Below are 17495 nucleotides of genomic sequence, written 5' to 3'. Positions count from 1 at the left end.
ATCCTGTTGTATTTAAACAGTTAAAAGGCTTGCTTGTTTATCTTTGATTACACAGATAAAAAGCCTGGTTGACTTAGGTGCAAAGATAAAACCTTGTTTGATAGATAATGCTTGATCAAAGCATCCTTTTTTTCCTTTCAAAATAGATACCAATAATTATTGAAAATGTTTATTCTTTATACCTGGCATGAATAAATTACGATATAGTATTTCATTCATAATTTTGAAATGGTATTGGAAATAATGACTAATAGCCGTTGCCGTCCTACGAAAAAAATATTTACCAATAGAAGAGCTTGGCTGTAGATGGCATTTAAGGTTTTATTTTGATTACAGTTTTTACTTCTGTCCAAGATGAAGGACAAGTACTAGACAAATGATCACAGTAATTTTCTATTATCCATGTTTGTTTTTGTAGGATTTGATGTTACATAACATAGTGTTTCTGGAATCACTGCTCTCAATAAATAACCTGTAACCTCGCCACATGAAAAAGAGGTGCAGGATGAATAAATTTAGATGTATTGTTTCCTGTCAGTCGCAGTGGAATACGTGCTTACGGCTTACCAAGCGTCCTTAGAAGCATTGAAGGAACTGAAACTATTTAATGAGTGACTTTATACCCCCACCATCGTAAATGGTCAGAATAGGGGAAAAGATACCTTCCTTGAGTGGAGGAATGACTTTTTTGATCAGAGTTGGTTTATGAATGGAAAAGTCTGTTACCTGTAAGGTTATATAGCGGCTTTTCACAGTTTTGTCTCTCTTTCTATTGTAGTGTTAAGAGAACATTCCACTGAAGATTATAGTTATTTATATAGGGTTCATCTGGCCAGTTAAATGATTGATTTCCTTTATTTGATTATATGTCAGCTGGATAATAGGCCAGACATTACAATATGAACTAAGTATGATTGCCAACTTCCAAGGTAACTGGGATAGTCTGCAAGGTGAATGCATAAATTATTCACACTTATCCTGTCAGTATGTTACAGGCAACATTCTGTTACTGACAGACTCATTCTTGTAACCTCTCAGTCTTGATATATATTGTGCATAACTTTTATGTAATTTTGATCCTTAGGGTGTAAAAGTATGTTCAGTTTTGTACAAAATTTTGTAGTTTCTAACAAATGACGGCAGAGGGGTTGTAGCATAGCCTGCAAAGGCAAAATAAGTCACCTTTTCAAAGTCGAGGTCCTATAAGGCGACGTCAAACATGAAAAAGCAGTTTTCTTAATTAGCTCGACTATTCGAAGAATAGTCTAGCTATTCTACTCACCCTGGCGTCGGCGTCGGCGTCGGCGTCACACCTTGGTTAAGTTTTTGCATGCAAGTACATACAGCTATCATTTAAAGGCATATAGCTTTGAAACTTATTTATTCTTTTTCTAGGTCAATTACCAACCTCTCTGGGTCAAGTCCCATAACTCTGACATGTATTTTGAGCAAATTATGCCCCCTTTTGGACTTAGAAAATTTTGGTTAAAGTTTTACATGCAAGTTACTATCTCCAAAACTAATGCAGATATTGAATTGAAACTTCACATGTGTCTTCGGGGTTATAAAACTAGTTGATATCAGCAAGTTCCATAGCTCTGACCTTCATTTTGGCCAAATTATGCCCCCTTTTGGACTTAGGAAATTCTGGTTAAAGTTTTGCGTGCAAGTACATACAGCTATTACTAAAAGGCATATAGATTTGAAACTTATTTTTTCTTTTTCTAGATCAATTACCTACCTCACTGGGTCAAGTCCCATAACTCTGACATGTATTTTGAGCAAATTCTGCCCCCTTTTGGACTTAGAAAATTCTGGTTAAAGTTTTACATGCAAGTTACTATCTCCAAAACTAATGCAGATATTGAATTGAAACTTCACATGTGTCTTCGGGGTTATAAAACTAGTTGATAGCACCAAGTCCCATAACTCTGACATTCATTTTGGCCAAATTATGCCCCCTTTTGGACTTAGAAAATTCTGGTTAAAGTTTTGCGTGCAAGTACATACAGCTATTACTAAAAGGCATATAGAATTGAAACTTATTTTTTCTTTTTCTAGATCAATTACCTACCTCACTGGGTCAAGTCCCATAACTCTGACATGTATTTTGGGCAAATTATGCCCCCTTTTGGACTTAGAAAATTCTGGTTAAAGTTTTACATGCAAGTAACTATCTCCAAAACTACTACAGATATTAAATTGAAACTTCACATGTGTCTTCGGGTTATTAAACTAGTTGATAGCACCAAGTCCCATAACTCTGACATGTATTTTGGCCAAATTATGCCCCCTTTTGGACTTAGAAAATCCTGGTTAAAGTTTTGCGTGCAAGTACATACAGCTATTACCAAAAGGCATATAGCTTTGAAACTTATTTATTCTTTTTCAAGGTCAATAACCAACCTCGCTGGGTCAAGTTCCATAACTCTTAACATGTATTTTGAGCAAATTATGCCCCCTTTTGGACTTAGAAAATTGTGGTTAAAGTTTAACATGCAAGTTACTATCCCCAAAACTAATGCAGATATTGAATTGAAACTTAACATGTTTCTTCGGGGTTATAAAACTAGTTGATAACATCAAGTCCCATAACTCTGATATGTATTTTGGTCAAATTATGTCCCCTTTCGAACTTAAAACTCTTTTGATATTTAACATTTTGGGTAATAATTTCCTGCTTCTGTGACAATATTTCGAATAGTCGAGCTTGGCTGTCTTACGGACAGCTCTTGTTTTTAGCTCGACTATTCGAAGAATAGTCTAGCTATTCTACTCACCCTGGCCTCGGCGTCGGCGTTGGCGTCGGCGTCACACCTTGGTTAAGTTTTTGCATGCAAGTACATACAGCCATCAATTAAAGGCATATAGCTTTGAAACTTATTTTTTCTTTTTCTAGGTCAATTACCAACCTCTCTAGGTCAAGTCCCATAACTCTGACATGTATTTTGAGCAAATTATGCCCCCTTTTGGACTTAGAAAATTTTGGTTAAAGTTTTACATGCAAGTTACTATCTCCAAAACTAATGCAGATATTGATTTGAAACTTCACATGTGTCTTCGGGGTTATAAAACTAGTTGATATCAGCAAGTTCCATAGCTCTGACCTTCATTTTGGCCAAATTATGCCCCCTTTTGGACTTAGAAAATTCTGGTTAAAGTTTTGCGTGCAAGTACATACAGCTATTTCTAAAAGGCATATAGATTTGAAACTTATTTTTTCTTTTTCTAGATCAATTACCAACCTCACTGGGTCAAGACCCATAACTCTGACATGTATTTTGAGCAAATTATGCCCCCTTTTAGACTTAGAAAATTTTGGTTAAAGTTTTATATGCAAGTTATTATCTCCAAAACTAATGCAGATATTGATTTGAAACTTCACATGTGTCTTCGGGGTTATAAAACCAGTTGATAGCAGTAAGTCCCATAACTCTGACCTTCATTTTGGCCAAATTATGCCCCCTTTTGGACTTAGCAAATTCTGGTTAAAGTTTTGCGTGCAAGTACATACAGCTATTACTAAAAGGCATATAGATTTGAAACTTATTTTTTCTTTTTCTAGATCAATTACTTACCTCACTGGATCAAGTTCCATAACTCTGGCATGTATTTTGGGCAAATTATGCCCCCTTTTGGACTTTGAAAATTCTGGTTAAAGTTTTACATGCGAGTTTCTATCTCCAAAACTAAAGCAGATATTGAATTGAAACTTGACATGTGCCTTAGGGGTTATAAAACTAGTTGATAGCAGCAAGTCCCATAACTGATACGCATTTTGGTCAAATTATTCCCCCTTTTGAACTTAAAACTCTTTTGATATTTAACCTTTTTAGGTAATATTTTCTTGCCTCTGGGACAATATTTCGAATAGTCGAGCTTGGCTGTCTTATGGACAGCTCTTGTTTTAAGGCTGTTCAAGTTACTTCACAGTCAATGTGACTTATGTTTAGAAACAACTGATACAGTTCAAGGTCATCAAGTGATTTGTATGCAATAAAATAGTGAAAAGAATTTATTTCACACAGAAATATGACCCTGACACTAACTGCAGTTCAAAAAGCAAAATGCATTAAAATATCCTGTTTGTTTATATTTCTTTGCAAGACTGGCCTAGTTTCAGACCTGTGTGATAGGAGTTAATAGAAAATAGAACTCTGCATTTTATGAGGGCTGTGCTATTATAATGTAGACATCAGGAATGACAGGGACTCTCAAATTTTCAAAAAACTCTCAGAAAGTTATATAAAAAATATGGTTCTGCATCAAGTTATTATTGAGGACATTCTAGCAATAGCTGCACTTAGTAAAACACATGTAGTGTAACAGGGTTATTTTTCAGCCTTGGTCTGTATTCAGTTCAGGAGATAATTTAACTTATAAATGAAGCTATTCCTAGGGGTGTGATTAACATCTCTGAAACATTTGACCAGAATTAGGCTAAACATGGTCTGTAGCATACTGACAAGTTTATACAAATGAAGGCCATAAAACTAGAAAACATTTAAATGAGGTCTTCTCATGAACAGCTTGATGCATCTTCAACAAACTTGATAAGTAGCATCATTATAAGGTCCTCTCCCATATTTATTCAAAGAGAGCCTCTGACCAGGCTTTTAGGGCTTCTAGAGCTAAAAATGGACCCATTTAGGGTCCCCAGAGCTGTTGATAGAGAAACCTTTAATTGGCTTCTTTTCATTAACCACTTTCATCAAACTTTGTCTGTAGCATCAGTATAAGGTCCCCTCCCAAATTTGTTCAAATAAGGGCACTAATAAATTATAATGGCCCCTTTCAGTGACTGTTAGAGCTGAAAATAGATATATACCTTTATACAACTTCCTGGCATGAACCACTTGATGGGTCTTCATCAAACATCTCATGTAGCATCATTATATTAGGTCTTTTCCCAAAGTTGGTCAGTTGACGCATTTGGCCCCTTTAAGTGACATTATAGAGTTAAAAGTAAAAATGAAATTTCTCATGAACTAATTAATGGATCTTCAACAAACTTGGTCTGTAAAATCAATATAAATTCCCCTGTGAAATGTTTAGTCATTCTTCATGATGTAGTCCAAGTACTCATGAACCATTCATGAAGGTACTTCACGAAGACTTCAAGAGAAAAACCTGAACAGAAAATGAGACTTATTCATAAAAAGTGCATTAAACACAGTTCATGAAGTATTCATGAAATGGTAAATGCATGAATTAATCATGATATCATGCACAGCTCGTGATCATGAAGAGTTCATGAAGTCTGAAACAGGCAACTTCTTGAATTTTTCATGCAGTGGTAATATAATCCAGGATTTATTCATGAAATTGTTCACACTTCTTTTTCATGAACATTTATGACTAAAATTCTTGAAAATGTACTTCATGAAGAGTTCATTAATTTTTTTGTTCATTATTTTAATGTCTTATTTTCTGTTCATGAATATTCCTTTCATGAATAATGCATGGAGAAAAATGCTTGAAACTTAATAGACAAAATCATGAGCATTTTTTCGAATATTTCATGAAGTATAATTTGACCAAAGAACTGCCTGATATTCTTATTCATCTGAGATTTCGCAGCCAAGGTGAAATTGATGGTCAGATGCCAAGCTTCAATTTGCTTGTACATATAGGTATTGACCAGAGAAGGGATGACTGCCACTAAAGTGATGAAATACTAGCTTTATGAGTTACAATACCTATCTATTTATAATGTAACAAGACGAAGATCTGAAAACTGACGACAAAACTATTGCCATTAATATCAAAATACAGATAAAAAAGCACCCACTACACTATATTATTCCTTTCTACAGCATTTCAATGAGAAGAAATACACACTGCAGCTATACAAATAATTATTAACAATAAAAAAGAAAGCTTCAATTTTGCGCCCATTTAAACTAGTGCACTGTGAAAATAACACATTGTGAAAATTATAGACGTTAAGAATATTAAATTCATAAAATATTCATGTTTTATTCTTTGAACACTTCATGGATATTTCAAGAATTTTGTGAATCCTTCAATAATTCTTCATATCTTCATGAAGTGGGACACACCTCACTTCATGAATAAAACTTCATGAAGTGAGCTCTAAGAATTTATCAAGAATTGTTAATGAACATTTCTTGAAAAGTATGAAAAAATCATGACTTCATGCATTTCATTTCACATGGGTAAATAATGTCCTCCCAATTTTGTTCTCATGAGGACGTTAATGGCCTGTTTTAGGGGCTGCTAGAGCTAAAAATAGAAAAGTGTTACAACTTTTTCTTTTGAATTGTTTTATTTATCTTCCTCAAATTTGGTTTGTAGCATCTTCCAGTTTTATTAGCTCACCTGTCACAAAGTGACAAGGTGAGCTTTTGTGATCGGATGGCGTCCGTCGTCCGTGCGTCCGTCGTCCGTGCGTAAACTTTTGCTTGTGACCACTCTAGAGGTCACATTTTTCATGGGATCTTTATGAAAGTTGGTCAGAATGTTCATCTTGATGATATCTAGGTCAAGTTCGAAACTGGGTCATGTGCGGTCAAAAACTAGGTCAGTAGATCTAAAAATAGAAAAACCTTGTGACCTCTCTAGGGGCCATATTTTTCATGAGATCTTCATGAATATTGATGAGAATGTTCATCTTGATGATATCTAGGTCAAGTTCGAAACTGGGTCACATGGGGTCAAAAACTAGGTCAGTAGGTCTAAAAATAGAAAGACCTTGTGACCTCTCTAGAGGCCATATTTTTCAATGGATCTTCATGAAAATTGGTCAGAATGTTCACCTTGATGATATCTAGGCCAAGTTCGAAACTGGGTCACTTGGGGTTAAAAACTAGGTCAGTAGATCTAAAAATAGAAAGACCTTGTGACCTGTCTAGAGGCCATATTTTTCATGAGATCTTCATGAATATTGGTCAGATGTTCGCCTTGATGATATCTAGGTCAGGTTCGAAACTGGGTCACGTGGGGTCGTAAACTAGGTCAGTAGGTCTAAAAATAGAAAAACCTTGTAACCTCCCTAGAGGCCATATTTCTCAATGTATCTTCATGAAAATTGGTCAGAATGTTCACCTTGATGATATCTAGGTCAGATTTGAAACTGGGTCACGTGCGGTCAAAAACTAGGTCAGTAGATCTAAAAATAGAATAACCTTGTGACCTCTCTAGAGGCCATATTTTTCATGAGATCTTCATGAATATTGGTTAGAATGTTCACCTTGATGATATCTAGGCCAAGTTCGAAACTGGGTCACGTGGGGTCAAAAAATAGGTCAGTAGGTCTAAAAATAGAAAAACCTTGTGACCTCTCTAGAGGCCATATTTCTCAATGGATCTTCATGAAAATTGATGAGAATGTTCAGCTTGATGATATCCAGGTCAAGTTCGTAACTGGGTCATGTGCGGTCAAAAACTAGGTCAGTATGTCGAAAAATAGAAAAACTTTGTGACCTCTCTAGAGGCCATATTTTTCACGAGATCTTTATGAAAATTGGCCAAGTTCGAAACTGGGTCACGTGGGATCAAAAACTAGGTCAGTAGGTCTAAAAATAGAAAAACCTTGTGATCTCTCTAGAGGCCATATTTCTCAATGGATCTTCATGAAGATAGCCCGCCCGCTTAGCTCAGTAGGTAGAGCGTCGGTCTACGGATCGCGGGGTCGTGAGTTCGATCCTCGGGCGGGGCGTATGTTCTCCGTGACTATTTGATAAACGACATTGTGTCTGAAATCATTAGTCCTCCACCTCTGATTCATGTGGGGAAGTTGGCAGTTACTTGCGGAGAACAGGTTTGTACTGGTACAGAATCCAGGAACACTGGTTAGGTTAACTGCCCGCCGTTACATGACTGAAATACTGTTGAAAAACGGCGTTAAACCCAAAACAAACAAACAAACATCTTCATGAAGGTTGGTCAGAATATTCACCTTGATGATATCTAGGTCAAGTTTGAAACTGGGTCATGTGCGGTCAAAAACTAGGTCAGTAGGTCGAAAAATAGAGAAACCTTGCGACCTCTCTAGAGGCCATATTTTTCACGAGATCTTCATGAAAATTGGTGAGGATGTTCACCTTGATGATATCTAGGTCAAGTTTAAAAGTGGATCACGTGCCTTCAAAAACTAGGTCATTAGGTGAAATAATAGAAAAACCTTGTGACCTCGCTAGAGGTCATATTTTTCAATGGATCTTCATGAAAATTGGTCAGAATTTTTTTATCTTGATGATATTTAGGTCACATGTGCTCAAAAACTAGGTCACTATGTCAAATAATAGAAATAACGACGTCATACTCAGTTCAACACTGGGTCATGTGGGGATAGGCGAGCGATTCAGGACCATCATGGTCCTCTTGTTCTGATTGGGACACTTAAGGCACCTTTTTGGGGCTGCTTGAGCTTGAAATAAAAAACAACAAACTTTATCTAGATTCTTTTCATGAAGCACTTTATGGATCTTCATCAAACTTTGTTTTTAGTATCATTATAAGATCCTCTCTGAAATATTTTCAAATGTGTCCATTTCGCCCCTTTTAAAGGCTGCTTAAACTAAAAAAAAAAGTATTTCCAACAACTCCTTTTCATGAACCGCTTGATCTAGGTCTTCATGAAACTAATGGACAGAAACATCATTATAAGGTCTTCTCCAAGATTTCATAAATCTTATTAATAAAAGAAAGACTTCTAAACAACTTTTGCATGAACTGCTTGATGGATCTTCATCAAACTCTGTCTGTAGCATCATTGTAAGGTCCCGTCTTCATTTTGTTCAAATGGGGTCCAATAATACAGCCATAAAAGAAAGACTTTTAAAAATAACTTTTGCATGAACTGCTTGATGGATCTTCATCAAACTCGATCTGTAGCATCATTGTAAGGTCTCGTCTTCATTTTGTTCAAATGAGGATGGTTAGCCCTTAGCAACTAGAGCAAAATGTCTTTAAACAACTTCTCATGAAGTGTGTGATGGATCTTCATCAAACTGTAGCATTCTAATGAAGTATTGTGCTAATTTTCTTAAAATGGGGGCACTTTAAGGGGACAGACACTTCAGCTGAAAATAGAAATATTTTTTACTTTTTCAGACGGATCTTCTTTAAATTTGCCCAGAAGCCTTTGTAAGGACCACTGTCAAATTTGTTCAAATGGGAGCATTTGACTTGTCTTGGTGTAAAGTTTGTCAATAAAAAACATATTCTTGTCTGGACAACCCTCATAACCATAGGGTTAAGTTAACCTTCCAAAACTGGACACAATATCAGTTCACATAGTCTTCTTTAAGGCTTGGCTACAGAAAGGCCTGTTTCTGTATAATTTGGGATAATTCCATTTAAGGAAGTTTCATTGTTCAGTATTTTGACAGCTGATAAAAGCTTTTGCCACCCAGGAACTCTGTGCTTCAGGCTAATGTATTTTGGCAATGGAAACAGCTCTTAAAGTAAAAAAAATAAAGTGATTGACTGTGGCCATCAATCATCAAATGCTTGCATGTTCTTGAAAATTATATATTTTCTTTATGGTAAAGAATCTGAATAAAGTACATGAGGATGGTGACCTACTCGGTTCTTTTTCTTGAAAAACATGATTTTCTATGTTGTTGGCTTTATTTTAACTAGTCAGAGAACTGGTTTCGACAGCTGGTGGGAAGTAAAAAAGTATTTGCGGACATGTCGTTGACCTCTCGGTCATGTTGAGATCAACATGTTGTTTTTTTCATGCAGATTTTGTCTTGAATATAGACTAATTAAGGTACTTATAGTAGTTTGCAAATTGTATTTTGAAATAAAAATGTCTCCTTTATAGAATGACAGTTTTATTGGGGTATATTGTCGTCAAATTGTCATTAAAGTCTTAAACAGATTTTTTAGTATATATTTTATTATATATTTTATTATATATTTTATAAAAGTGTTTCTTTTATTTATTACCCAGTAAGTATTTGACATGTACTCGGACCGCAATGACACGGCTTAAATGGGGCTTGTCACTCTGAAAGTTACAAGCTTGTTTTTAACATTCTTTAGCTAAGAACCAGTTAAAAACCAAGCCAGGCAGCGCAAGAATTATAAGCACTTCATTTGTTATCAAAAAAAAAAAAGAAAGGGAAAAAAGAGGGCTATAATGTGCCCTCCCTGGTGCTTAGAGCATTGTCATCGCATTCAAGTTAACATTTATGGCAAGCTTCATACTTACATTGTCCCTGTTATTATCAATTCTGGTCTTGGTATTAATGGAAGACATCTGATACTTTAAGGTCAAGGCCACTGTGGTCAAACATTGTAAAAGTGTTTGTTAGTTTAATGGCAAACTACATTTTCACTATATCTTTCACAACAACTGCACATATAATCATCAGACCTTAACATAAGCATTAATCTTAGTAAGGGGCAGACATCTTTTGGTTTAGAGCCAGGTACCTCAGAGGTCAAGGTCACTGTGGTCATATTTTGTAATATTGTAAATTAGTTAAAATGAAGTGTCTGAAGAACATAAATTAGACAAAAAGAAATATCAAGTTACAAATTGGTTACAAATATTATGAAAAACCTTGTTCCTGCAAACAAACACAATCATTTGCACTGTTACTGTCTTTGTACAGTTCTTTTGTGAACTTTTTATTTATTGATATTCCATAATCAATGACAATGACAAAGCAATTTTTAGTTTCCTGTTGGCCGATTACTGGTGAAATTATATGAGTTACTGTAAGACTTATACAAGTGAAATGTATTTTCAGGCTGGGTATGTGGAAAGGAAGCCTTGTATATGGAATCATTATCAGAAGAGCAGATTGCTCAGGATTGTCAGAAAGTTCTGAAGGGATTCCTGAAGAAAGACATTCCACTGCCCTCAAAAACTATCATGTAAGTATTGCCATTGATAAAACATAGTTTCTTACAAGTTGCTCACAGTTGCAGGGTGGCTGTAGAACTGTTTATTCCCTGAACAAGATTTTCCAAAATAATGAAGGGCATTTATAATCTCAAGTCAGATCAGTCCCTCACATTGTGTATGGTTGCTGTAAGATGTTTTTCCCAGTCATCAAAATGATGAAAAAAGCCAAGTTTGTACGGTTCAAGTGATGAGTTTAATGCCAAGAAGGATCAAAATATTTGTATGGTTCAAATGACGGTGAGTTTATTTCCAGGGATTTCTTTGAGTGCTGTTCATTGCAAAATTGGCAGATCCATTTATTTGCAATATTGGCATTACAAGATTATTTGAAAAAAGTTGCACTGACAAATGAGACCCTATTTTGGTATACATCCAATCACTTAAACTGCAACATCAGCTTTTAATGAAAAAGTAATCTGGGCTTGATCTCTAATAAGAGATTATATCAGTGGCTAATACTTGTTACTTGCTTTTAATTTGCTTGTTTCTCCATACAACAATGATTAGAAACTGTACCTCATGTTATTCTTCTATTTTTTTTTGTGTGAAAGACACTTGAGTACTTTACATTTATTCTGTAGAGTTTTCCACTAATCGAATATTATTCTTTGGAGGGTCGATTTCATGGATTTTTCCACAAAGTTAAACAAAATTCCTATTCTGTTTATATCAATTCACAGAATTTGATTTTATAAGACATTCTTTGGTTGGTTGCACAGTCTCTTGAATTTAGTTATGTTGTCTTCCTCAAATCACCTCCTCATTCCTTTGCATTGCTGTCTTTACGATTTATCCAATCTTGCAGTGGTGTCATCACTGAAGTCTTAGCTTTGTTGACATCTTTTTGTGTTGGGCTTTCAAGTCTCACTTACACATTATATCAGATCATATGGTGATGTTTCAGCTTTATCTTGTCACAGTGAGACTGTGGGCAGTATTTCAGTTATGGATGGGCAGCTAAGTAAAACGATAAGCTTGAGCAAGGCTTGAACCCAAAGAGGTGAGAAGTAAGTAATACGAAGTCAGCTGCTTGGCCACTGAGGTGCCATTAAAAGGAAATCGTAAATAAACTAGATTTCTTTATCTACATCACTGTATACTTAAATCAAATTCTTGTACATGAAATTTAAGTACAGTCTTCCTAGGGTCTAGCCAATATATGAAACATGTACATAAATGTTTAGATCTTAACTGATAATTCAGCAGTTCTGTACATAAATGGGGAAAAACAAACATATAATAAGTAAAGGCCGCACAATTTCAATTCTCTTGAAGATGCTTTGAAAAGATGTATGACAGTATCCAGTCACAGTAAAACCTCTATCAACTATACCTCTATAGACCAATCGCCTTTCTATATCAACCATACCTCTATAGACCAATCGCCTTTCTATATCAACCATACCTCTATAGACCAATCGCCTTTCTATATCAACCATACCTCTATAGACCAATCACCTTTCTATAAAGGTAGATTACTGTCATCTCAAAAGCAACACCTGACACAGCGATGTTTGTTTTGGAGAGGTCGCACTGCACATTACAGTTTAGTTTTGAAGTCAGCGGTGTTTTTGTTCTTTTAATACTGGAACAGTCCGTTATTTAGGTAATGTTATTCAGTACCATAGTGGTTGTTGCCTAAATAATGCAAAGAAAGTCATGCTGATTTCCCTAATCGGCAGACAAGTCTATAACCTGAACTCTTGAGATGTCAACTTTTCTTTAAGAGACCTGTAACACATAATGGAGACACATGAACAACATGAAGTCTATATAATTATGTTGACTTGTTACTGCTTTAAGAAACTGATGATTCATGAGGAAGTGTTTATTATCTGAAACTATTTTAGTTTGAAATACTGCGTGTTATGAAAGAGATTTTAATTTGAAAACTATTATTACCTGTTTTGATCATGTTAGCTAAATTGCCTGAAATAAAAAAAAAAGAAGAAGGAAAATACTGATAAAGAATTAATGAGAATGTTCCTTACATAACATCCCTAATCAATAGTTTATAATCTTCAGATGAAGTAGATAAAATATTTTTAGGCATAGCTTACACATTTTCTCAGATACCAAATGAAAAAGAAGAAGCAAAAAATTGTAACTATTTAGAAGGTAGCACAACTTTACTCAGTTAAGCACCCTGACCTCTGCTTTATGAAAAATAAGAATTTAACTTCTTCAGATTTCAGTAGAATTTTCTTTTTCCTTTCATGCACAAAATCTGCAACTCTGAGGAAACCCTCTCACATTCTCCCCTCCACCTATCACCACCACCCTACCTCAGTATTTATGTGGCTTCTGTAACCCATTTTCCTGATGAAATTTCTCAAGCTACACACTCAAGTGCTGATTTCATATGAAGAAAGAAAAAAGGCTGCTGTTAAATTTAAAGCAGTTTGAAGTAAGGCAGTATGAAAGTTGTTGCATACACACTTTCATTTGCACAGCATATTTTGATTTGGAGGTCATTAACTTTTTGGCTGTACTGCCGGGTTCATCTACAAACTTTTGAAATGCAATATTCAGTAGTTAATTTGCTTTTTTGTACTGATGCATTTGCCAGCTTCATATGTCATTAAGGTAATTATGTTCAGTGAGCCTGCTACACTGAATTTTGTTTGGTAACATTCAGGATTGGTTTATCCTTTAGCCTGCTGGTGGTAAGTGATTCTGCCTTTGCGACCAGTGCAGGCTGATCATGGTCTACACTGTTCACTATTCAGTCAGTAAATTTTCAGTGAACACCCCTTCGAATAATAAATGGTATTGCCGAAATTGAAACATGGACAAGTTCATTATTGAAATTTAGTGGGATAAGGGTTATTTTCAATAATATTCATGAACAGAGCTATGAGGTAATTATATATGTATGAACGCTTGTGAATGTTAAAGGGCATTGTCTTTAGCAGTACAACCAGCTAGGAACGGTAATGTTTTAAGAACGCAAAATTGGCTGTTCTCTATCAAATTTTGAATTAGAAAATAATGCTGAAGTTACCCGGTATGCAGTTACATTGTTTATGAGAATTGTAAAAAAAAACATTCTTAACTTCCTTAATGTATGCAATACATCGGAATTCCACAATATTTGCTCTATTTTTCAATCACAATTTGAAAGAGTAGCCTTGCAAACAATACTGTGATGGCTCAAAATTGCAAGGGGACCGATGAGCAAAATGCACAAGCTATCTGTGGTATCGAGCGATCTAAAAGCAGAAAAAAACAGCCAGGACTACATGAACTGGTTTAAAAGTCAGCCCTGGTGTTTGAGCTATCGATTGTCAAGTGGGAGGTCAGATTCACGTTATGAACAAGTATGCAACACATTTTTTCTTCGTAAAGGGAGGTAATTCATAACTTCACAAAAAGGAAAAGGAAAATGTCTTGAAATCCACTTTATTAATTTGCAAATAAATCATAAGGGGCACATCATGAATAATAACTTAACCTTATTATATGTATCAACAACAAATGTCCAAATATTGCTAGACTCGATTGACTGTTAAACGGAACCATTTAAGCCATTAGCTAGGTCATGTCTACCATTGATACACAACCATGTAGCATAAAATAATGAGATTGTATTAGATTATATTTTTTTGTCCAGGGTTAATTTATAAGTGTTTTGTAATTTAATATATATAAAGGAAATTGTTATAAAAATGAGAACATTGCAGGGTCATAATGTTAGCAAGTTTTATTATTATTTGAATAGTAACGTATAAATTTGCATGTAATTAATTTGTTGTAAGAGGGTATCATGTCAATATTGTTTAGAATATATGAGATGAAAGTTTCTATAAAAATTAAATTGGGGATTATTCCACCATTATGAAATGATAGAAGAATAAGTCAAGAGATCTTTTGAACATTTTTCATTGCTCTTTTATGCCCAAGCACTGTTTATTTTGCTTCTCATAAAGTTTTCTTTCATGTCTGTAATGGTTAAGAGTAAGGTTTTTAGCTCACCACAGCACAAAGTGCTCAAGGTGAGCTCTTGTGACTGGTCATTGTCTGGCATCGTGTGACGTGCGTCAACAATTGCCTTGTTAACACTTTTAAAGGCCACATTTGTGACCCAATCTTTATGAAACTTGGTCAGAGTGTTTGTCTTGATAATCTCTAGGTCAAGTTCGAAATTGGGTCATGTGGGTCAAAAACTAGGTCAGTAGGCCAGATCAAAGGAAAATCTTGTTAACACTCTAGAGTCTACAGTTTAAGTTGGAAACTCATGAGAATTGGTCAGTTTTTGTCTTGATGACCTCTAGGTCAAGTTCGAATCTGGGTCATGTGGGGTCAAAAACTAGGTGACCTGGTCAAATCAAAGGAAAAGCTTGTTAACAATCTAGAATCCACAGTTGTAACCCAATCTATATGAAACTTGGTCAGAATGTTTGTATAGATGATCTCTAGATCAAGTTTGAAACTGGACCATGTGGGGACAAAAACTAGGTCAGTAGGCCAGATCAACTCTGGTGAGCGATATAGGGCCATCGTGGCCCTATTGTTTTCAAGAATATTCAGGGAAGCTGAGGTTGATTATATATATGAATTAACATTTAACAGATTTGCCTTTTTTCATTCAATAGTTAAGGATTATATATTGTAGTATCAGATTTCGTATGACCAAACTAATAACGCTGAAATATTTTGATAAGAATAATTCAAATTACAGTTTTTTGTGATAAATTTTCAAGTTCAATATATACAATATACAAGAGGAGCAGTGGTCTAGGCGTTAGTGTCAGCCGTTGAATCCAGGGTCGTGGCATTGAGCCTGACAGCTAGGGGTCACGACCATGCCCTCTCATATTCTCATATGACACCAGTACTGGTTTTTCCAGGAAGCGGACTCGTGAGTGGTTCAAATAAGCTTGAAGCCTTCATCACAATCAAGCTAAAATAAATTTACAATGTAGTATAAACTAAACTAATATATTAAAGAATTAATTTTGAAACATTTTTAGCTCACCTGTCACAAAGTGACAAGGTGAACTTTTGTGATCGCGCAGCGTCCGTGCGTAAACTTTTCCTTGTGACATCTCTAGAGGTCACAGTTTTCATGGGATCTTCATGAAAATGGGTCAGAATGTTCATCTTGGTAAATTCTAGGTCAAGTTCAAAACTGGGTCACGTGCTGCCAAAAAGTAGGTCAGTAGGTCTAAAAATAGAAAAACCTTGTGACCACTCTAGAGGCCATAATTTTGAATGGATCTTCATGAAAATTGGTCAGAATGTTCACATTGATGATTTCTAGGTCAAGTTTGAAACTTGGTCATGTGCGGCCAATAACTAGGTCAGTAGGTCTAAAAATAGAAAAACCTTGTGACCTCTCTAGAGGCCATAATTTTCAATGGATCTTCATGAAAGTTGGTCAGAATGTTCACCTTGATGATATCTAGGCTAATTTGAATCTGGGTCACATACGACAAATAACTAGGTCAGTAGGTCTAAAAATAGAAAAACCTTGTGACCACTCTAGAGGCCATAATTTTCAATGGATCTTCATGAAAGTTGGTCAGAATGTTCACCTTGATGATATCTAGGTTAATTTGGAAACTGGGTCACATTCGGCCAAAAACTAGGTCAGTAGGTCTAAAAATAGAAAAACTTGTGACCTCTCTAGAGGCCATGTATTTTATGAGATCTTCATGAAAATTGGTCAGAATGTTCACCTTGATGCTATCTAGGTCAAGTTCGAAAGTGGGTCACGTGCCATCAAAAACTAGGTCAGTAGGTCAAATAATAGAAAAACCTTGTGACCCCTCTAGAGGCCATATTTTTCATGGGATCTGTATGAAAATTGGTCAGAATGTTCATCTTGGTGATATCTAAGTCAAGTTCAAAACTGGGTCACATGCGGTCAAAAACTAGGTCAGTAGGTCTAAAAATAGAAAAACCTTGTGACCTCTCTAGAGGCCATATATTTCATGAGATCTTCATGAAAAATGGTCAGAATGTTCACCTTGATGATATCTAGGTCAAGTTCGAAAGTGGGTCATGTGCCATCAAAAACTAGGTCAGTAGGTCAAATAATAGAAAAATCTTGTGACCTCTCTAGAGGCCATATTTTTCATGGGATCTGTATGAAAATTGGTCTGAATGTTCATCTTGATGATATCTAGGTCAGATTCGAAAGTGGATCACGTGCCTTTAAAAACTAGGTCAGTAGTTCAAATAATAGAAAAACCTTGTGACCTCTCTAAAGGCCAAATTTTTGATGGGATCTGTATTGAAATTGGTCAGAATGTTCATCTTGATGATATCTAGGTCAAGTTCGAAACAGGGTTATGTGCGGTCAAAAACTAGGTCAGTAGGTCTAAAAATAGAAAAACCTTTTGACCTCTCTAGAGGCCATATTTTTCATGAGATCTTCATGAAAATTAGTGAGAATGTTCACCTTGATGATATCTAGATAAAGTTCGTAACAGGGTCACGTACCTTCGAAAACTAGGTCAATAGGTCAAATAATAGAAAAACCTTGTGACCTCTCTAGAGACCATATTTTTCAATGGATCTTCATGAAAATTGGTCAGAACTTTTATCTTGATAATATCTAGGTCAAGTTCAAAACTGGGTCACATGAGCTCAAAAACTAGGT

At 35.4% G+C, this 17495-nt stretch overlaps 1 protein-coding gene across 1 annotated transcript in view; it reads left to right on the top strand.

The window, feature by feature from the left end:
- Positions 1-17495, top strand: part of LOC123547363 (spermine oxidase-like) — a 94587-nt gene that overhangs the window by 23894 nt on the left and 53198 nt on the right. Inside the window, exon 3 of the mRNA XM_045334392.2 lies at positions 10731-10857. Coding sequence (XP_045190327.2) covers positions 10731-10857 — 127 coding nt within the window. The remainder of the gene's footprint in view (positions 1-10730; positions 10858-17495) is intronic.

Source organism: Mercenaria mercenaria, chromosome 9 (assembly GCF_021730395.1).
Source record: "Mercenaria mercenaria strain notata chromosome 9, MADL_Memer_1, whole genome shotgun sequence".
Lineage (NCBI taxonomy): Eukaryota > Metazoa > Mollusca > Bivalvia > Venerida > Veneridae > Mercenaria > Mercenaria mercenaria.
This window is presented reverse-complemented; position numbering and strand designations above follow the sequence as displayed.